This window comes from Chamaea fasciata, unplaced genomic scaffold, assembly GCF_029207755.1.
Source record: "Chamaea fasciata isolate MVZ Bird 193981 ecotype frontalis unplaced genomic scaffold, bChaFas1.0.hap1 SCAF_4, whole genome shotgun sequence".
Taxonomy (NCBI): Eukaryota; Metazoa; Chordata; class Aves; order Passeriformes; family Sylviidae; genus Chamaea; species Chamaea fasciata.
Genome location: NW_027094089.1, coordinates 44,537,013 through 44,558,201, shown reverse-complemented (window position 1 = coordinate 44,558,201; position 21,189 = coordinate 44,537,013). Strand labels below are relative to the sequence as shown.

The 21,189-nt window shown below is 48.2% G+C and overlaps 2 protein-coding genes and 2 long non-coding RNA genes across 7 annotated transcripts in view; 2 read left to right on the top strand and 2 right to left on the bottom strand.

Annotated features, from left to right (window-relative positions):
* LOC136288367 (3'-5' RNA helicase YTHDC2-like) overlaps positions 1–1,768 on the bottom strand; it is a 33,968-nt gene extending 32,200 nt beyond the window's left edge. For 3 of the 4 annotated variants that reach the window (XR_010720511.1, XR_010720510.1, XM_066181412.1), the window contains exons 1-2: positions 1,678–1,753; positions 1,349–1,439 (exon numbers count right to left, since the gene is read on the bottom strand). Coding sequence is in view for 2 of the 4 variants with exons in the window: in XM_066181412.1 (XP_066037509.1) it covers positions 1,349–1,439; positions 1,678–1,726 (140 nt within the window). In the remaining 2 variants the exon portion in view is untranslated. Of the gene's footprint in view, positions 1–1,348; positions 1,440–1,677 lie in introns of all 4 variants that reach the window. The other variant, XM_066181413.1, reaches the window with a different exon arrangement.
* Positions 1,769–2,075: 307 nt separating this feature from the next.
* LOC136288893 (uncharacterized) lies at positions 2,076–5,504 on the top strand. The gene is made up of 5 exons (XR_010720634.1): positions 2,076–2,195; positions 3,072–3,148; positions 4,579–4,663; positions 4,823–4,953; positions 5,099–5,504. It is a non-coding gene; the product is annotated as an uncharacterized lncRNA (long non-coding RNA).
* Positions 5,505–15,600: 10,096 nt separating this feature from the next.
* On the bottom strand, positions 15,601–19,029 carry LOC136288892 (uncharacterized). The gene is made up of 5 exons (XR_010720633.1): positions 18,910–19,029; positions 17,957–18,033; positions 16,442–16,526; positions 16,152–16,282; positions 15,601–16,006 (listed from the first exon to the last, which is right to left on the bottom strand). It is a non-coding gene; the product is annotated as an uncharacterized lncRNA (long non-coding RNA).
* Positions 19,030–19,215: 186 nt separating this feature from the next.
* LOC136289043 (3'-5' RNA helicase YTHDC2-like) lies at positions 19,216–19,761 on the top strand. The gene is made up of 2 exons (XM_066182510.1): positions 19,216–19,428; positions 19,667–19,761. The coding sequence occupies exons 1-2, from the start codon at positions 19,248–19,250 to the stop codon at positions 19,759–19,761; spliced, it is 276 nt and encodes a 91-aa protein (XP_066038607.1). The 5' UTR covers positions 19,216–19,247.
* Positions 19,762–21,189: the final 1,428 nt, after the last annotated feature.

Below are 21,189 nucleotides of genomic sequence, written 5' to 3'. Positions count from 1 at the left end.
ACATTCACAATAGTCATCATCCAAAGCACCTTCTATTCATGTGAGGCAGTGCAGAACAGACACTGCAGACATCAGATGATTATGCCCCAGTGATCACTGCATTTCTCTCCCAAAATAACAGCCATCTCTACCAATCATTCTGTCAATCAATACTGAGACTTGTGACACCAAATTGACTCTTACACTAACTCGAAAGATTTGCTAGTTAAAAATCAACAAATAGGCAGAAGAGACAAAAATGTTCCCTGCCAGTGGCATTCCAACCCTTAACAAAATCCAGTAAAACATAGCAGGTCTCAGGATCTTCATTATCAAAGATTTATTATGTAGAAATGGAGCCAAAACACTTAACCATAATACTGATCTACTTCTCAGTCTGAACTCTTGACACCAAAATGCAAAGAATTGTTGTAAATATATCTGAAATTTGAACTAACTTCTGCCTGGGCTACAACCAATGCATTAAGGCTTTGAAAACAACTTCTCAGGCTAAGAACAGAAGGTCACACTGAGAGCCCAGTGGCCTCTCCCTGGCAGGGGTGGAAGACTGGTGCAGGTACCCAGGTGTTGGCAAGGCCAGCCTCCGTGAGGAGAGGAACAGCCACCTCCCTCAGTCCCCGGTAAAAAGGACTCTGTCCTCCTTACATCCTCATTGCAAAGTACTTACACGCACTGTTGAGACCGCCGTCCCGTCCCCACCCCCCCACCCCCACCCCCCAGCCTTGTCTTCTCCAGGCTGAAAAGTCCCAGAGACTTTTGACCCTTTCTGCAGAGGACATGCTCCATCCCCTTCACCAGGTTGTTGGTCCTCCACTCAACTCTCTCCAGTCTAGTCTCTGTACTCCTGGTGACCCCACTGCTGGACAAACACTACACTCTCAGTGTAGCCTCATCAGTGCTGAGTAGAGCCGAAGGGTGACCTCCCTCTGCCTGCTAGCAACACTTGAACCCTCTTCTGTGCTTCCCAACACAAGCACTCTTTTCAACACGCTACTCTCAGTTACGCTTCAGCTGTCAACGCAGGAGATCCTACGCAAAACCTTTGAAAACACATTTGTGCAGGGAAAAAAATCCAAGAAGGATCTTCATGAGAAGTCTGTTTTATGCACATGAATCCTCAAAACTGCATCGCAAACTAGCACATCATGCGCTATTTTTTCTCAGACATCAAGCAAAGCACAGGGACGCTTATTTCTATATCTGCTTCTCAAAGTTTCCTCTCTAGTGCCACTCCACACAACACTGCGGGGTAAGCTAAAAATACAGATCGTCTTAACACTGATAATGAAATCCCATACATTTCCATCGAAAAGAGAAAATAATACACAAAAATAAGAGTCAAACTTACCCTTTACTTTTCGATATCAGCCCAAGAGAATGACAGAGCCGGTGCACAAACGCTCTTTCGGTTCTAGTGAAAGAAGACGGAAATTCCACTTCTGGAAAGATAATTTAAAAAAGGAAAACCCGAGCATAAAAACTCAGCAGGCAGTATCCCTGACGTACGACCTCGCTGCCTCGAGTTTATCGGTTCCCAAACCCGCCACGCCTCCCGTGCACAGCGGCACGGGCGGCAGCGCTGTCCCCCGGCACCGGTGCGGGACACGGCCACCCCGGGGCGCCGCGGCCGCCCGAGATGCTCCTGCCCGCCCCTCTCCGCGCGGCTCCCCCGCGCACCCGTGTCCTCGCCATAGCGGAACCGCTCCAGAGCGAGGTTCACCGCCATCTCCACCTCCTCGTCCACGCGGATATCCCTCAGACCTCGGCCGCCTCCGCGGGCGCGCGGATCGCCGGGACGGGCGGGGGATGGCGCCCGAGCCCTCGCTCTGGCGCGGTCCGCTACCTGGCCGAGGCTCCCGGGCTGCGCGGGGGATCCGCGCGGAGAGGGGCGCGGCAGGCCAGAGCATCTCGGGCGGCCGCGGCGACCGCGGGCTGGCCGTCGTCCCGCACCGGCTGCCGGGGGCAGCGCTGCGCCCGTGCCCGCTGTGCACCGGCGCGGCGGCTGCGGGAGGCGGAGCCGACCTGCGAGCGGAAGGCAGAGCCTGGGGGGTGTTTCTCCCCGGCCGTGTTGCCGCGTGAGTCGTGGGAGGCGTGTTGCGCAATAGTGTCACAGTCGGCCGTGACTGAAGAAGCAACGCTGATACCTGTCAGGTCACGAATCATGCTATTTCACTGAATGACGTTCAGTGTCGGTGGTAATATCGCAGCCCTCGGCCTCGTTGTTTTGAATATTTTACAGAGTCATCAAGATTTTCCTTCTCTCTTTTCCGTCTTTACTTCTCTCCTTTCTTGTTACGTCTTGGCAAAGTATGGCTATCATGTTTTCCACCCCTTGGTCTGTACCAAAGTCTGTGGTGAGGGCGGGCAGGTCGTTGCAGAAGTTGAGAGCTTGTTGGCCAACACTTCTGCGGTTACACAGAAGTGCTGGAAGGGCCAGATGCTGGATTTTAGGTGACTGTATGGTAAAAGGATAAAAGTCCCTGACGCGTGGGCTGCTGTCTTTGTTCAAGTGGACAAAGAATTTAAGGTGAACATCATGTCCCCAGCCAAGTGGGCCGTAAAATGGTCAGATAGGGGAGTTATCTTAACAGTTTGTGTTATAAATGATCAAGAGCCAATTCAAAATCCAAAGATTTATTTAGCAGTTTCAAAAATCAATTTCGAAACGCCACGATAAATCAGGACAACATCGATCGAATGCTGGGTGGACAATCAGGCAGCAACAAGGGTGCTCTCCGGTATTGCCCAGCAATTCGGGGTCACAGGGCAGGAACTTTATACGGTTTTTCTGCCCTGAGGTTTTTCTGCCGTGAGGCAAAAAGCACAACTGCTTGCAAAAAGCACGACTGCTTCAATGTCTTTCACTCCTCGAGGGATGTTTTGAAAGGATTTCCTGAAGAATTGAAAAGAAGTTCAAAAAGAGTCACTGAATCTTCTTTTGAGGCTCTTGATGAAGTCAACTGCTAGATTTCCAGCCCAATCAATACCAGATTCTTGAGTAGCTGCGAAAATGTGGCCCACCCCTTGATTAATGGGTCATCTTAACGTTATCTCCACTGTTTATGTTGCAGATGTCGTGGTGGCACTTCTAAACCGAAGAAGACTTTGGAATTTTGGAGACGCCTTAGGACTGTCTCCAAGACTCCAGGTTTTTAATTTCAATGTATAATTTTTCACATACAACTTTAATACGTGAATTTATACAATGCATCTATTACAGTTTGGCAATCCAAATGGGACCCTAGACCACCATCTTCACAGCCCTCCTTCTTCAAACCTCTAACTGCCATGGAGTTCATGGCGAACTGTGTGAACTGACCTGAGATCTTTGAAGCAGGGAGGATGCAAAGGACAAATGCTAAAATTCCGTGTCTATTCAACATAAACTATCAGAGTCTCAAATTATTTTTAATACATTTCTTAAATTATTTAGGACTCTTCCTTGCTACAGCATTATGTACATAGTTGGTGAAATTAGGTTAATGCGTTGAGTATGGATGCACAGCCTGATCAGCAAAATGAAGGGATTTTTATGGTCTCTCACAAGTTGCACAGGGGACTGAGGTCACCTGTAAGGTGTGCAGGGGAGATTCGGGTCTCTACTAAAGCACGAGGGGGCTGCAGTCCCCTGTAAGGCAGGGACTAACCCCTATAGGAGTTTAGAGTCCCTAGTAAGACACGCAGGAGCTGGGGTCCCTCATAAGGCCTGGAGGGGGGTTGAGGTTTAGGGTCAGCTGTTGAACAGGGGTCAGTCAGTCCTAAACAACAGGCAAAAGCTTTTCAGAACAGCTGGTTTGTGATCTCTGCTGCTCTTCACCAGCTGGAGTGGGAGCATGAATTCAGATGCCCAAATCCAGAGCGGCACCTATCCCAGAGAAGCCATCGGGAGCTCCAGGGAGAATTCCAACAGCGTCCAGTGAGTTCTCACCAGCCTGTGGCCATCCAGGGAAAGTCCACGTCAGACTGTACCCATATCCACAGCAGGTCTCCAAGGATCTTCCAGCATTGCTCTGTGAACACTGACGGATGATTTGAGGGATTAACTAAACTTGGTGTAGCAAGAAAAGATTGGTAGGAGAGTTGTTTAAGCGCGCTTTAAATCTTTTTAATCTTTTTAAAGATTAAGTAGGAAACTGTTTAAAAACCTGTGCTATATCATGTGCCAGTGGCAGTGTTTCAGTGGGCGCTGATTCCTTCAACACATTTCAAGAATTTATTTTGCAAGTAACAAATTGGGCAGTTGGTGCACAGATGGACCACGTCTCTGGAAAGCATACACACTGAAAGGAGTTCACTCTAGATTGCTGCTATGTGCACACAGAGTCTTTCCAAAGAGGGGGACCCACAAAGATCTGATGTAGAGGCACACTCATCTTCAAACCATGGGCTGTTTGTGACTATTTGGATAGACTGTTGTGGTATAAATTTGAAATACCATGCCAAAAGGAGGTTCTTCAGAAGTTATGCTGAAATGCTGCTTTATTTTTTGCATGTGCATGGCTAGTGCTTGCTTGTAATGGTGGTAATTCTGTGTATATGTCAAAAAATAGTTATAAACCCACATTTTTCTACACGTAGGTTTATTTTCAGTAAGAGGATGGTAAACATGCAAATAATATTTGAAGACTTCCCCCAGAAAATGGAGAACTGTTGCAGAGTTCCGGTAAGATTTGCTGTTCATAAACAAAGGGCCCTCTCAGTGGCTTGGTTTACTGGCATGGCCACAGGAGCAGGAAACCGTTTTAGTATTCAAATGTTATATTCGATGGTATATTCAATGTTATATCTGTAACTTGGGAAATTCTGTTTCATTTTCTTCCAGGAGGATAATATGCAAAGAGTACTGCCTGAGCAAGAAACTGTCTCTGTTGCCTAGTGTTTTGTTGTCTTGGGTTGCAATACGTAACCAAAATTGTGTATTCTATTTGCCGTCTGTTGAAACCGGTTAGGGAGGTGGGTTTTATTTTTTTTTTTCTTTTTTTTTTTTTTTCTTCTGTATAACCCATTCCCTATAACTCCAGGGAGGAGGGGGTGGGTGCGTTCTGTGAATGGGCCAGCTGTTAAAACCGGGTGGAGCAATCTTCCTTATCTCTTCCAGGACCCATCCTCCCTCTAGGAGGATATCTTCTGTTAATGGGCCATTAAGGCCCACCACATGACTGATAAAATTTCATATTTCCATTGTGAGATGCTCCACTCGGTGGGAGGAACCAAGCATTCCTACCTGGATAAAAGCTGAGATTCAGAGCAGTAGATCAGCCTGGTTTTCCACTGGATTTCCCGGAGGAAGACCAGACCCTTCTTGCCACCACTGGACCCTTTCTACAGGATCATCTCTACTCCAACACAAACACATCTCTTACTCCAGGAGGACTTATTTGAACTGCTCCCAACACCCTGACCAACAGGGTGTCAGGTCGTATTCTAACTCTGTCAGTGTTTCAGGATTTTTTGTTTGCTTATTTTTTGTACTACTACATTTGTTTTTTTAATATTCCTAGTAAAGAACTGTTATTCCTATTCCCATATCTTTGCCTGAGAGCCCCCTTTATTGCAAAACTATAATAATTTGGAGGGAGGGGTGTTTACATTCTCCACTCCAAGGGGCGCTCCAGCTTTCCCTGGCAGACACCTGTCTTTCTAAACCTAGATATTTGTATTGCCCCTTTGGTGAAAAACAAAAGGAAAAACTGCTGTTTAAAAAAAAACTGTGGATGAGAAAATGGTTTTACTTTTAGGAGGCATGTTAGGCCCTTTGAATCTGCAGAGACTGTGGCACTTCCTGCACTGCAATTAACATACAAATTACTGGAATCAGCTCTTGTGGAAACATACGTAACTTGTCATAAGGAAATCATGATGAGAAAGAATGGTTGTAATACTAGATTGTGTTGCCCTGGCAGAAAGGGAACAGAGGGCATCTCCATCTAGTCTTCAGGTGTGTCAAAAAGAAATTTAAATATTTAGGTTGTATTTTGGGGAAAGGGCCATAAATGCTGACAAAGAGAGGCCATTAATTAAGCTCTCACGTCTGATCACAAAAACTTGGCAAGAGGTTTTCTCAGAGCTGTGGGATCTGACACAGAGATTCCCAGGTTAGGGGAATTGACTAAGTCTTTGACTGAGACCGCTGAGAACTTAGGGAATATCTAATGGAGAGATAATGCAGAAATTAGGACCTCATGAGAGATTGACTGCAACTCCGTACAGTTGCAGCAGGAGCACCAGCCTGTATTAACTCAGTGGCAGCAGCAGTAGGAACCCAAAGTTCTAACACCGCAATGGACACAGGTACCACATCTTAACACCTTTAATGCAAAAGCCTAATAGAAGTACGTGATGATGGAGAAAAACATCACCAGTGTGATCAAGTGATCTGTATTTCAAGTGAAGCACAGACTGATTTAACTGATGTTGCCAGACCAGATCTAGTTCTGTTCACAGATGGCTCGTGCCACTCCCTACAAGGACAACAGACTGGGTGTGCTGTGGCTAGCTGGCGACAGGTAACAGAAGCAGAACCACTGGCAGCAAAGATGAGTGCACAAGCAGCAGAAATAGTAGCTTTCATGCATGCAGCACATATGGAAAGAGGAAAATGACTGAACACCTGTACAGATTCTTGGTATGCTTTTGGAATATGTTATGCAACAGGGGTGTTATGGGAAAAAGATGGATTTTCACATCACCTGGCATCATATACTGTTGTGACTCTGATGGCTGACCAGAGGAAGTGGCAAATTTCACAGACCATCATGCATTTCAAGACAATGTATGAGAAGAACTGCTCTACAGAAGCAGATATACAATGGGAAAAATGAAAGGCAACTCAAAATGGTGATGGGATGTGGACAATTAGGGGAGTACCAATTCTGACAAAGAATATTTAGTCACTCTAGGTAGATGGTTTCATGATAAATCCCATGGAGGGACACAGGCAATAATTATCAAAGTACAAAAAAGATGGCCAGCTCCAGGAATTTATGCCACCACAAAAGAGAATCACAAATGGCTTCCCAACTTGGCATGAGTTTTCAAGTAGCAGACTGAGCTCACAATTAGGAGGGTGACCATGGACTGATTTCCCTTTTCAGGGACTGCAGAGAGACCCTGCAGACATGCCACCTGTGGTTCGGCTGGGTGGTAGTAGACCAGCTCTCAGGCTGGGCAGAAGCCTTTCCAACAAGAAAGACTTATTCAGGGGGAATAAAAGACGCCTTCATAAAGAAACCAGTGCTCATTTTATAGCAAATTTGATATCAAAATTTTCCAAATAGAAACTTTCTACAACAGTTTTGAGTATTAGAAAGCAGGAATTCTTTATTGAAGCGTGCTGGTCACATGCTGATCCTTCCTCTAATTAATTGCCCTGAGTGTTGGGTAAACAGAATTTTTATCATACACACTGATTTACATAATGGTTAGCTATCCCCACTTACTTCATGTATATGTTTTACTTTATTTTACGGAGTCACAGCCCTTCTCAGAAGTCTTCATACGGTTCTTTGGTCTTCTTCTGTGGTCTTCAACATCTGGTGTCCTTTTTAGGTGGCTGCACCTCGACCCTCGCTTTTGAATAAGCTCAATATTGTTTCTAACTCCTGCTTTTTCAGCCTTGCAGAGCTTAGTTGGCATCCTGCTTGTGTCTTGCATGACTTCTGCTTGATTAAGTTAAATCCTATTTTTATTTCTCCAAGGCTATGCTGTTCTGTTGTACTGTCCTTATCAAATACAATCAATCAGCTTGCTAATAACACCAAGGCCGCGTACACATTCAATCCCCGTATGAACCATTTATTTAAAGAGTTGATCATTGTAGGTCCCTTCCAATTCAGCATATTCTCTGTTAGATGGAGATGAGTGCTTGACTCAGTAGATTAACAAGTAGAGAGGGATAAATCTCTTGATCAGTAACTGACTTTTGAGGATCCTTTGTGGTTAAAAGGGGTGAAGAAAAAGCGATCTGAGAGAAGAGCTGTCCTGTGGGTTAGGAGAGCCAGAAGCCACCTCATATTTCCATTCAGGTAGCCCTGAGAGCTTCTGGGATCAGCAATGCAGGGACCTCCAATGATTGTAGCAGAGAGAAGGCCAGCCATTTCCCAAGAGGGAGGATAGCCTCCTCCATGCCTCACAGAGCTAGTTTTGCAGCAGCCTGAATCTGGAGTAAGTATTTCTCTGTGCAGTTCTTAGAAAGTGCCGGGTTTGAGTTCCGAGGTTACAGATGCAGGGGCTAAAGTTATTTGTGGTGCCTTGAAGGGCTAGAACAGAGAGGAATAGAGACAAGGTCAGAGACCAGACCATTGGGGACCCCAGGAATCTCTCTTGTCAGGGCAGCCCCACTCTGTCCCACCCCACCCCATCCCAGATCTTCCCATTCCCAGAAGGGAACTGGAAGTAAGAGGATAAGCCCTAAGGTGCCTGCCATGAATACCTCATGTGTCCGTTAAATCTGTCTGCTCTGCCCACACCACCCTTCTTGTGGACAGAGAGCAGAGCCATGCCCAGGTTCTTTCATGCATTCACACCTGTCCCTTCTGACATCCCACTGCTCTCATTGATCCTCACAGGTGACCTGGAGCAATTCCTGCTGCCTGCTCAAGTGGCAGCTGCTGAGCATTTAGGGGCACCAAGCCTATCATCACCCCAGTGGCACTGCTCCCGAACACCAGTGCTGCCAGCCTGGCCACATGTCCTCTTCACCGTGGCAGGGCTGAGCCACGTATAAAGCACAAGAGCAAGGGTGGGAGAGGGTGGCAGGGAGTCCTGAGGCATAGTCAGGGTACTACAGCCACTGGGCTGAGTCCTGCTGCTGTGGCTGGGGCCAAGCTGCAGTAGGGCAGCGAGGGACCCTGAGGGCTTTGGCTCACCAGTGAGTCTGATGGCTGCCTCTCGCATGGACTTCTGTGGGCTCTGCAGGTACATCACGGACTGGCGCAGGTACCCGTCTGCTCTGTCTCTCTCCTCTTCCAGCTGAAGAGAGAACAAGAGGGCAGAGGGAAGGGTTGGCACTGACTCTTACCCTTGGATGGGCAGCCCCTGCACCCAGGACTGACATCCCTGCACAGACACCCCTGATGGCCAGCCAACAGCTGGGTTGGAGGGAGCAGAGAGATGGTTATTCCAGAGGAAGTCCGAATGCTGTCCTGATACCAAAGCACAGCTGGGTTGGGGCTCTGTTGGCACCTGGCTCAGGGAAGCACAGGAGCCTGGAGAAGACCCTGCTGAGCCACACATCACAGAGAAGTAATGTGTGGGGAGCAGTCTGTTGGTGATAAGTGCAGCAGTAGGCAGGGGCCACAGCTGCCAGCCCCTTACAGTGGGTATTGAGGGCAGAGGGCTTGTTCAGACACAGTCTGGGGCTTTGAGGCCACCCTTACCAGGCACTCGCCAAACCTCCACAGCTCTTCCGTCTCCAGGAGCTGCTGAAGATTCCGCTTCTTCAGGAATATTGTTCTTGACGCAGGGATTCCCAAGAGGCCTGCGGAGCAGCAGAGACTGGGAGATGACACAGCATCCCAGGGCATAGGACCAGCCATAGGCCAGGAGGAGGCAGGAGTGCTGTGGTCTTTGAGGCATTAGAGCAGAAGGCAGCTGAGCCCGCTCACAGGGCACACCAGTAGCTCAGTGTCCTCACCTTGCCACAAACTGGTTCTCATCGTACATGTGGTAGAAGAGCGGGAGCAGGCTCTGGTGCATGCAGTCAGTCATTCAGGGGCCTTTCTGCTTTTTCCCCTACCAACTCCATCACTGCTTGAAAGAGGCCAATGGACAGCAGCTGCACATGGCTGGCATCCTAGTAAAGAGAGCAAGAACCCCAGCGCTGCCTATTCCAGGCCTACTTGGAACTGAAAATCCAGAAGGGAAGTTTCCGGGCAGCATCTGAGTGGGGCGGGGTGCAGAGCTTTACATTGTCAAAGTGTGGCCGGAGTGCCTCAACCGGCTGCAGTGCGAGGGAACTTGCAATCGGCTCATGTCTGTTTAGGAACATCTCACTGAGCACAGAGAGGGTCATTCACACCACCTCTCTGTCTTCATCCTTCAGCACCTCTGTGAGGCTTTCAGTTAGGCTTTCCATGCTTTCAGCCTGTGTGGAACACAGTGCAATGTTGTGAAGCCATGAAAGGCTGCATTGCCAGAACCACTGCAGCAGTTCAATCCCATGCTGCTGCCTCAGATCCCAGGCGCCAAAGGCTCTGAGCAGGCAAATGGGGAGTCAAGAGAGCTGGAAGAAGCTGCCCATCTTCCGAAGTCAACCAAGTGCAAGCTACTGTGCTACTCAGCCCCACGCTGCCTGCACCGCTTCAGCTGTGCAGCCTCCCTCTCACCATAGCGGTTCTCTTGCAGAGTACCAAGACGCATCTGAGCATCAGGAGATGCATCACACTGCACTGCTTCCACAGATAGATTTGGACAAGCTGTAGGATGCGTTCTTGCCAGTTCTCTAAGTTAAGGCAAGGCAGGACCTGAAACACACACAGCAGTGAGAGTGTTGCCCCAGCAGCAAGGGTCAAAGGGCACACAGCAGAGCCCACTTCTGCCCCTCCTTCACCAACTGGACTCCCCTGCAGCTGCACCTCCAAGAGGGCAGAATGGTGGGGACACAGCTCAGCAAGGCAGTGCTCACCATCAGGCTCACCTCAACAAGGAAGGCCATGGCAGCGACCTCCCAGCGTGCCTCCTCTCTGTGGAGCAGCCTGAACAGGTAGCGTGCAATCCGGTAACACAAGGACTGTGAGATTCTGAGCATTGCTTTAGCAGGGGAAAAAAGACATTGTGGACTCTGAGCAGGGCAGGAAAACCTCTCCTGGGACTGACTCACAGAGGCCTCTTCTTTCACCACTACCTCTTGCAAGGAGGAAGGTGAAGCCGAACACCAGCAGGCTCATGTCAGGAATGAAGAGGCTGAAAAACCACCCATTCTGCCCACAGGGCTGTCCTGTCCCCCAGGCTGTCAGGAGCCCTCGATGCACCCTCCCTGTTCCTAGCAGGCTGTCCTCAGTGAGGCTGCTTGCAGACAGAGCTCCTGCTCTGTACCATCAGCACAGAGATGGTGGCACTCCTCATAGAAAGAGACGGTGGCACTCTGGGTTGTGGCTGCTCTGGTGCACCCAGCCCTTCAAGGCTCTGTCACTCTGCTGCCCCATCCCTCAGTGACAAGTTCCTCTCACCCATGACCACAGGGATTCTGTAGAGACTGTGGAGAAATAACAGCTGGAGTGGGGAGCGTGGGGCTCTCACCTGGCCAGAAGAGCCATTGTATGGTGGTGGGCGTCAGTGTTGAGGAGTGTGTCCCGGCCGCACTCCCGTTCAACTTCAGAGACCACATCCTCGTACTCAAGGTGACTGAGCAGTGCTTCCATGGTCAGCAATTCAAATCTGTGTGCAGAGCAAAGCCCAGGTCATGCCAGGAATCCTGGCCCCAGCTCCAATGGCACTGCAGAGACAGGAGGACCAGAATGGAGCACCTGTTGGGGTTTGCGGGCAGGCAGTGCCTGTGCTGGCACCGTGTCCAGAAGGCATTGACCTCCACTGGCATCTGCTCTGTGCTGGAGAAAACTTGGAAGAGCAGGCCCACAAAGAGGCGAGGGAAATGCAGAATCAATATCTCTGGGCACTGGGGCAGGTGAATGATCTCCCACAGTGCTCTGGTTGCCTGCAAAAACCAAAACAGCCAGAGACCGCGGTCAGCACCGAGACATCTCTGTGGCAGGACCCAGGCATGGGAGGATGAAGCTCAGGCCTTGCTCTGTGCCAAGGCAGACACAGGTGGAGCAGCATCTGACCTGGCTGCCTCTGCACCTCCGTGACCTCAGGGTTCTAGCACACCGTGTGAGGCAGGGGATGGAGTGGTGGGGGACTGTCCTGGGTTGAAGTATATTCTATCACCATCTTCTCCAGGCTCCCGTGCTTCCCTGAGCCAGGTGCCAACAGAGCCCCAACCCAGCTGTGCTTTGGTATCAGGACAGCATTCGGACTTCCTCTGGAATAACCATCTCTCTGCTCCCTCCAACCCAGCTGTTGGCTGGCCATCAGGGGTGTCTGTGCAGGGATGTCAGTCCTGGGTGCAGGGGCTGCCCATCCAAGGGTAAGAGTCAGTGCCAACCCTTCCCTCTGCCCTCTTGTTCTCTCTTCAGCTGGAAGAGGAGAGAGACAGAGCAGACGGGTACCTGCGCCAGTCCGTGATGTACCTGCAGAGCCCACAGAAGTCCATGCGAGAGGCAGCCATCAGACTCACTGGTGAGCCAAAGCCCTCAGGGTCCCTCGCTGCCCTACTGCAGCTTGGCCCCAGCCACAGCAGCAGGACTCAGCCCAGTGGCTGTAGTACCCTGACTATGCCTCAGGACTCCCTGCCACCCTCTCCCACCCTTGCTCTTGTGCTTTATACGTGGCTCAGCCCTGCCACGGTGAAGAGGACATGTGGCCAGGCTGGCAGCACTGGTGTTCGGGAGCAGTGCCACTGGGGTGATGATAGGCTTGGTGCCCCTAAATGCTCAGCAGCTGCCACTTGAGCAGGCAGCAGGAATTGCTCCAGGTCACCTGTGAGGATCAATGAGAGCAGTGGGATGTCAGAAGGGACAGGTGTGAATGCATGAAAGAACCTGGGCATGGCTCTGCTCTCTGTCCACAAGAAGGGTGGTGTGGGCAGAGCAGACAGATTTAACGGACACATGAGGTATTCATGGCAGGCACCTTAGGGCTTATCCTCTTACTTCCAGTTCCCTTCTGGGAATGGGAAGATCTGGGATGGGGTGGGGTGGGACAGAGTGGGGCTGCCCTGACAAGAGAGATTCCTGGGGTCCCCAATGGTCTGGTCTCTGACCTTGTCTCTATTCCTCTCTGTTCTAGCCCTTCAAGGCACCACAAATAACTTTAGCCCCTGCATCTGTAACCTCGGAACTCAAACCCGGCACTTTCTAAGAACTGCACAGAGAAATACTTACTCCAGATTCAGGCTGCTGCAAAACTAGCTCTGTGAGGCATGGAGGAGGCTATCCTCCCTCTTGGGAAATGGCTGGCCTTCTCTCTGCTACAATCATTGGAGGTCCCTGCATTGCTGATCCCAGAAGCTCTCAGGGCTACCTGAATGGAAATATGAGGTGGCTTCTGGCTCTCCTAACCCACAGGACAGCTCTTCTCTCAGATCGCTTTTTCTTCACCCCTTTTAACCACAAAGGATCCTCAAAAGTCAGTTACTGATCAAGAGATTTATCCCTCTCTACTTGTTAATCTACTGAGTCAAGCACTCATCTCCATCTAACAGAGAATATGCTGAATTGGAAGGGACCTACAATGATCAACTCTTTAAATAAATGGTTCATACGGGGATTGAATGTGTACGCGGCCTTGGTGTTATTAGCAAGCTGATTGATTGTATTTGATAAGGACAGTACAACAGAACAGCATAGCCTTGGAGAAATAAAAATAGGATTTAACTTAATCAAGCAGAAGTCATGCAAGACACAAGCAGGATGCCAACTAAGCTCTGCAAGGCTGAAAAAGCAGGAGTTAGAAACAATATTGAGCTTATTCAAAAGCGAGGGTCGAGGTGCAGCCACCTAAAAAGGACACCAGATGTTGAAGACCACAGAAGAAGACCAAAGAACCGTATGAAGACTTCTGAGAAGGGCTGTGACTCCGTAAAATAAAGTAAAACATATACATGAAGTAAGTGGGGATAGCTAACCATTATGTAAATCAGTGTGTATGATAAAAATTCTGTTTACCCAACACTCAGGGCAATTAATTAGAGGAAGGATCAGCATGTGACCAGCACGCTTCAATAAAGAATTCCTGCTTTCTAATACTCAAAACTGTTGTAGAAAGTTTCTATTTGGAAAATTTTGATATCAAATTTGCTATAAAATGAGCACTGGTTTCTTTATGAAGGCGTCTTTTATTCCCCCTGAATAAGTCTTTCTTGTTGGAAAGGCTTCTGCCCAGCCTGAGAGCTGGTCTACTACCACCCAGCCGAACCACAGGTGGCATGTCTGCAGGGTCTCTCTGCAGTCCCTGAAAAGGGAAATCAGTCCATGGTCACCCTCCTAATTGTGAGCTCAGTCTGCTACTTGAAAACTCATGCCAAGTTGGGAAGCCATTTGTGATTCTCTTTTGTGGTGGCATAAATTCCTGGAGCTGGCCATCTTTTTTGTACTTTGATAATTATTGCCTGTGTCCCTCCATGGGATTTATCATGAAACCATCTACCTAGAGTGACTAAATATTCTTTGTCAGAATTGGTACTCCCCTAATTGTCCACATCCCATCACCATTTTGAGTTGCCTTTCATTTTTCCCATTGTATATCTGCTTCTGTAGAGCAGTTCTTCTCATACATTGTCTTGAAATGCATGATGGTCTGTGAAATTTGCCACTTCCTCTGGTCAGCCATCAGAGTCACAACAGTATATGATGCCAGGTGATGTGAAAATCCATCTTTTTCCCATAACACCCCTGTTGCATAACATATTCCAAAAGCATACCAAGAATCTGTACAGGTGTTCAGTCATTTTCCTCTTTCCATATGTGCTGCATGCATGAAAGCTACTATTTCTGCTGCTTGTGCACTCATCTTTGCTGCCAGTGGTTCTGCTTCTGTTACCTGTCGCCAGCTAGCCACAGCACACCCAGTCTGTTGTCCTTGTAGGGAGTGGCACGAGCCATCTGTGAACAGAACTAGATCTGGTCTGGCAACATCAGTTAAATCAGTCTGTGCTTCACTTGAAATACAGATCACTTGATCACACTGGTGATGTTTTTCTCCATCATCACGTACTTCTATTAGGCTTTTGCATTAAAGGTGTTAAGATGTGGTACCTGTGTCCATTGCGGTGTTAGAACTTTGGGTTCCTACTGCTGCTGCCACTGAGTTAATACAGGCTGGTGCTCCTGCTGCAACTGTACGGAGTTGCAGTCAATCTCTCATGAGGTCCTAATTTCTGCATTATCTCTCCATTAGATATTCCCTAAGTTCTCAGCGGTCTCAGTCAAAGACTTAGTCAATTCCCCTAACCTGGGAATCTCTGTGTCAGATCCCACAGCTCTGAGAAAACCTCTTGCCAAGTTTTTGTGATCAGACGTGAGAGCTTAATTAATGGCCTCTCTTTGTCAGCATTTATGGCCCTTTCCCCAAAATACAACCTAAATATTTAAATTTCTTTTTGACACACCTGAAGACTAGATGGAGATGCCCTCTGTTCCCTTTCTGCCAGGGCAACACAATCTAGTATTACAACCATTCTTTCTCATCATGATTTCCTTATGACAAGTTACGTATGTTTCCACAAGAGCTGATTCCAGTAATTTGTATGTTAATTGCAGTGCAGGAAGTGCCACAGTCTCTGCAGATTCAAAGGGCCTAACATGCCTCCTAAAAGTAAAACCATTTTCTCATCCACAGTTTTTTTTTAAACAGCAGTTTTTCCTTTTGTTTTTCACCAAAGGGGCAATACAAATATCTAGGTTTAGAAAGACAGGTGTCTGCCAGGGAAAGCTGGAGCGCCCCTTGGAGTGGAGAATGTAAACACCCCTCCCTCCAAATTATTATAGTTTTGCAATAAAGGGGGCTCTCAGGCAAAGATATGGGAATAGGAATAACAGTTCTTTACTAGGAATATTAAAAAAACAAATGTAGTAGTACAAAAAATAAGCAAACAAAAAATCCTGAAACACTGACAGAGTTAGAATACGACCTGACACCCTGTTGGTCAGGGTGTTGGGAGCAGTTCAAATAAGTCCTCCTGGAGTAAGAGATGTGTTTGTGTTGGAGTAGAGATGATCCTGTAGAAAGGGTCCAGTGGTGGCAAGAAGGGTCTGGTCTTCCTCCGGGAAATCCAGTGGAAAACCAGGCTGATCTACTGCTCTGAATCTCAGCTTTTATCCAGGTAGGAATGCTTGGTTCCTCCCACCGAGTGGAGCATCTCACAATGGAAATATGAAATTTTATCAGTCATGTGGTGGGCCTTAATGGCCCATTAACAGAAGATATCCTCCTAGAGGGAGGATGGGTCCTGGAAGAGATAAGGAAGATTGCTCCACCCGGTTTTAACAGCTGGCCCATTCACAGAACGCACCCACCCCCTCCTCCCTGGAGTTATAGGGAATGGGTTATACAGAAGAAAAAAAAAAAAAAAGAAAAAAAAAAATAAAACCCACCTCCCTAACCGGTTTCAACAGACGGCAAATAGAATACACAATTTTGGTTACGTATTGCAACCCAAGACAACAAAACACTAGGCAACAGAGACAGTTTCTTGCTCAGGCAGTACTCTTTGCATATTATCCTCCTGGAAGAAAATGAAACAGAATTTCCCAAGTTACAGATATAACATTGAATATACCATCGAATATAACATTTGAATACTAAAACGGTTTCCTGCTCCTGTGGCCATGCCAGTAAACCAAGCCACTGAGAGGGCCCTTTGTTTATGAACAGCAAATCTTACCGGAACTCTGCAACAGTTCTCCATTTTCTGGGGGAAGTCTTCAAATATTATTTGCATGTTTACCATCCTCTTACTGAAAATAAACCTACGTGTAGAAAAATGTGGGTTTATAACTATTTTTTGACATATACACAGAATTACCACCATTACAAGCAAGCACTAGCCATGCACATGCAAAAAATAAAGCAGCATTTCAGCATAACTTCTGAAGAACCTCCTTTTGGCATGGTATTTCAAATTTATACCACAACAGTCTATCCAAATAGTCACAAACAGCCCATGGTTTGAAGATGAGTGTGCCTCTACATCAGATCTTTGTGGGTCCCCCTCTTTGGAAAGACTCTGTGTGCACATAGCAGCAATCTAGAGTGAACTCCTTTCAGTGTGTATGCTTTCCAGAGACGTGGTCCATCTGTGCACCAACTGCCCAATTTGTTACTTGCAAAATAAATTCTTGAAATGTGTTGAAGGAATCAGCGCCCACTGAAACACTGCCACTGGCACATGATATAGCACAGGTTTTTAAACAGTTTCCTACTTAATCTTTAAAAAGATTAAAAAGATTTAAAGCGCGCTTAAACAACTCTCCTACCAATCTTTTCTTGCTACACCAAGTTTAGTTAATCCCTCAAATCATCCGTCAGTGTTCACAGAGCAATGCTGGAAGATCCTTGGAGACCTGCTGTGGATATGGGTACAGTCTGACGTGGACTTTCCCTGGATGGCCACAGGCTGGTGAGAACTCACTGGACGCTGTTGGAATTCTCCCTGGAGCTCCCGATGGCTTCTCTGGGATAGGTGCCGCTCTGGATTTGGGCATCTGAATTCATGCTCCCACTCCAGCTGGTGAAGAGCAGCAGAGATCACAAACCAGCTGTTCTGAAAAGCTTTTGCCTGTTGTTTAGGACTGACTGACCCCTGTTCAACAGCTGACCCTAAACCTCAACCCCCCTCCAGGCCTTATGAGGGACCCCAGCTCCTGCGTGTCTTACTAGGGACTCTAAACTCCTATAGGGGTTAGTCCCTGCCTTACAGGGGACTGCAGCCCCCTCGTGCTTTAGTAGAGACCCGAATCTCCCCTGCACACCTTACAGGTGACCTCAGTCCCCTGTGCAACTTGTGAGAGACCATAAAAATCCCTTCATTTTGCTGATCAGGCTGTGCATCCATACTCAACGCATTAACCTAATTTCACCAACTATGTACATAATGCTGTAGCAAGGAAGAGTCCTAAATAATTTAAGAAATGTATTAAAAATAATTTGAGACTCTGATAGTTTATGTTGAATAGACACGGAATTTTAGCATTTGTCCTTTGCATCCTCCCTGCTTCAAAGATCTCAGGTCAGTTCACACAGTTCGCCATGAACTCCATGGCAGTTAGAGGTTTGAAGAAGGAGGGCTGTGAAGATGGTGGTCTAGGGTCCCATTTGGATTGCCAAACTGTAATAGATGCATTGTATAAATTCACGTATTAAAGTTGTATGTGAAAAATTATACATTGAAATTAAAAACCTGGAGTCTTGGAGACAGTCCTAAGGCGTCTCCAAAATTCCAAAGTCTTCTTCGGTTTAGAAGTGCCACCACGACATCTGCAACATAAACAGTGGAGATAACGTTAAGATGACCCATTAATCAAGGGGTGGGCCACATTTTCGCAGCTACTCAAGAATCTGGTATTGATTGGGCTGGAAATCTAGCAGTTGACTTCATCAAGAGCCTCAAAAGAAGATTCAGTGACTCTTTTTGAACTTCTTTTCAATTCTTCAGGAAATCCTTTCAAAACATCCCTCGAGGAGTGAAAGACATTGAAGCAGTCGTGCTTTTTGCAAGCAGTTGTGCTTTTTGCCTCACGGCAGAAAAACCTCAGGGCAGAAAAACCGTATAAAGTTCCTGCCCTGTGACCCCGAATTGCTGGGCAATACCGGAGAGCACCCTTGTTGCTGCCTGATTGTCCACCCAGCATTCGATCGATGTTGTCCTGATTTATCGTGGCGTTTCGAAATTGATTTTTGAAACTGCTAAATAAATCTTTGGATTTTGAATTGGCTCTTGATCATTTATAACACAAACTGTTAAGATAACTCCCCTATCTGACCATTTTACGGCCCACTTGGCTGGGGACATGATGTTCACCTTAAATTCTTTGTCCACTTGAACAAAGACAGCAGCCCACGCGTCAGGGACTTTTATCCTTTTACCATACAGTCACCTAAAATCCAGCATCTGGCCCTTCCAGCACTTCTGTGTAACCGCAGAAGTGTTGGCCAACAAGCTCTCAACTTCTGCAACGACCTGCCCGCCCTCACCACAGACTTTGGTACAGACCAAGGGGTGGAAAACATGATAGCCATACTTTGCCAAGACGTAACAAGAAAGGAGAGAAGTAAAGACGGAAAAGAGAGAAGGAAAATCTTGATGACTCTGTAAAATATTCAAAACAACGAGGCCGAGGGCTGCGATATTACCACCGACACTGAACGTCATTCAGTGAAATAGCATGATTCGTGACCTGACAGGTATCAGCGTTGCTTCTTCAGTCACGGCCGACTGTGACACTATTGCGCAACACGCCTCCCACGACTCACGCGGCAACACGGCCGGGGAGAAACACCCCCCAGGCTCTGCCTTCCGCTCGCAGGTCGGCTCCGCCTCCCGCAGCCGCCGCGCCGGTGCCAGCTCCCCCCGCTGCCGCCCGGCGCCGGGCAGACGTCACGGCGCCGCGCCCGCCCCGCGCTGCTGCTGCCGCCGCCGCCGCCGCCGGTCCCCTCCGCGTGTCGCGGAGCCCCCGCTCTGTGGCGGAGCCATGTCGCGGCCCAGGAACGTTCCGCCGCGGCAGCACGGCGGGGGCGCGGCGGGCTCGGGCGCTCCCGCCGCGCCGGGCCGCGGCCGAGGCGGCCGAGGTCTGAGGGATATCCGCGTGGACGAGGAGGTGGAGATGGCGGTGAACCTCGCTCTGGAGCGGTTCCGCTATGGCGAGGACACGGGTGCGCGGGGGAGCCGCGCGGAGAGGGGCGGGCAGGAGCATCTCGGGCGGCCGCGGCGCCCCGGGGTGGCCGTGTCCCGCACCGGTGCCGGGGGACAGCGCTGCCGCCCGTGCCGCTGTGCACGGGAGGCGTGGCGGGTTTGGGAACCGATAAACTCGAGGCAGCGAGGTCGTACGTCAGGGATACTGCCTGCTGAGTTTTTATGCTCGGGTTTTCCTTTTTTAAATTATCTTTCCAGAAGTGGAATTTCCGTCTTCTTTCACTAGAACCGAAAGAGCGTTTGTGCACCGGCTCTGTCATTCTCTTGGGCTGATATCGAAAAGTAAAGGGTAAGTTTGACTCTTATTTTTGTGTATTATTTTCTCTTTTCGATGGAAATGTATGGGATTTCATTATCAGTGTTAAGACGATCTGTATTTTTAGCTTACCCCGCAGTGTTGTGTGGAGTGGCACTAGAGAGGAAACTTTGAGAAGCAGATATAGAAATAAGCGTCCCTGTGCTTTGCTTGATGTCTGAGAAAAAATAGCGCATGATGTGCTAGTTTGCGATGCAGTTTTGAGGATTCATGTGCATAAAACAGACTTCTCATGAAGATCCTTCTTGGATTTTTTTCCCTGCACAAATGTGTTTTCAAAGGTTTTGCGTAGGATCTCCTGCGTTGACAGCTGAAGCGTAACTGAGAGTAGCGTGTTGAAAAGAGTGCTTGTGTTGGGAAGCACAGAAGAGGGTTCAAGTGTTGCTAGCAGGCAGAGGGAGGTCACCCTTCGGCTCTACTCAGCACTGATGAGGCTACACTGAGAGTGTAGTGTTTGTCCAGCAGTGGGGTCACCAGGAGTACAGAGACTAGACTGGAGAGAGTTGAGTGGAGGACCAACAACCTGGTGAAGGGGATGGAGCATGTCCTCTGCAGAAAGGGTCAAAAGTCTCTGGGACTTTTCAGCCTGGAGAAGACAAGGCTGGGGGGTGGGGGTGGGGGGGTGGGGACGGGACGGCGGTCTCAACAGTGCGTGTAAGTACTTTGCAATGAGGATGTAAGGAGGACAGAGTCCTTTTTACCGGGGACTGAGGGAGGTGGCTGTTCCTCTCCTCACGGAGGCTGGCCTTGCCAACACCTGGGTACCTGCACCAGTCTTCCACCCCTGCCAGGGAGAGGCCACTGGGCTCTCAGTGTGACCTTCTGTTCTTAGCCTGAGAAGTTGTTTTCAAAGCCTTAATGCATTGGTTGTAGCCCAGGCAGAAGTTAGTTCAAATTTCAGATATATTTACAACAATTCTTTGCATTTTGGTGTCAAGAGTTCAGACTGAGAAGTAGATCAGTATTATGGTTAAGTGTTTTGGCTCCATTTCTACATAATAAATCTTTGATAATGAAGATCCTGAGACCTGCTATGTTTTACTGGATTTTGTTAAGGGTTGGAATGCCACTGGCAGGGAACATTTTTGTCTCTTCTGCCTATTTGTTGATTTTTAACTAGCAAATCTTTCGAGTTAGTGTAAGAGTCAATTTGGTGTCACAAGTCTCAGTATTGATTGACAGAATGATTGGTAGAGATGGCTGTTATTTTGGGAGAGAAATGCAGTGATCACTGGGGCATAATCATCTGATGTCTGCAGTGTCTGTTCTGCACTGCCTCACATGAATAGAAGGTGCTTTGGATGATGACTATTGTGAATGTTGCATTATGCCACTTAGGACATTATTTGGAGGATTCTAGTTATGAAATTATATTTGAAAATCAGCTGAAAGTCATCTTGAAGCA

What these genes read in the sequence shown, in the direction of transcription:
- LOC136289043 (XM_066182510.1), top strand. Translation starts at nt 19,248, where the DNA reads ATGTCGCGGCCCAGGAACGTTCCGCCGCGGCAGCACGGCGGGGGCGCG. An exon ending in CCGCTATGGCGAGGACACGG is followed by an intron (nt 19,429 to 19,666) that starts GTGCGCGGGGGA and finishes TTATCTTTCCAG; the next exon opens with AAGTGGAATTTCCGTCTTCT.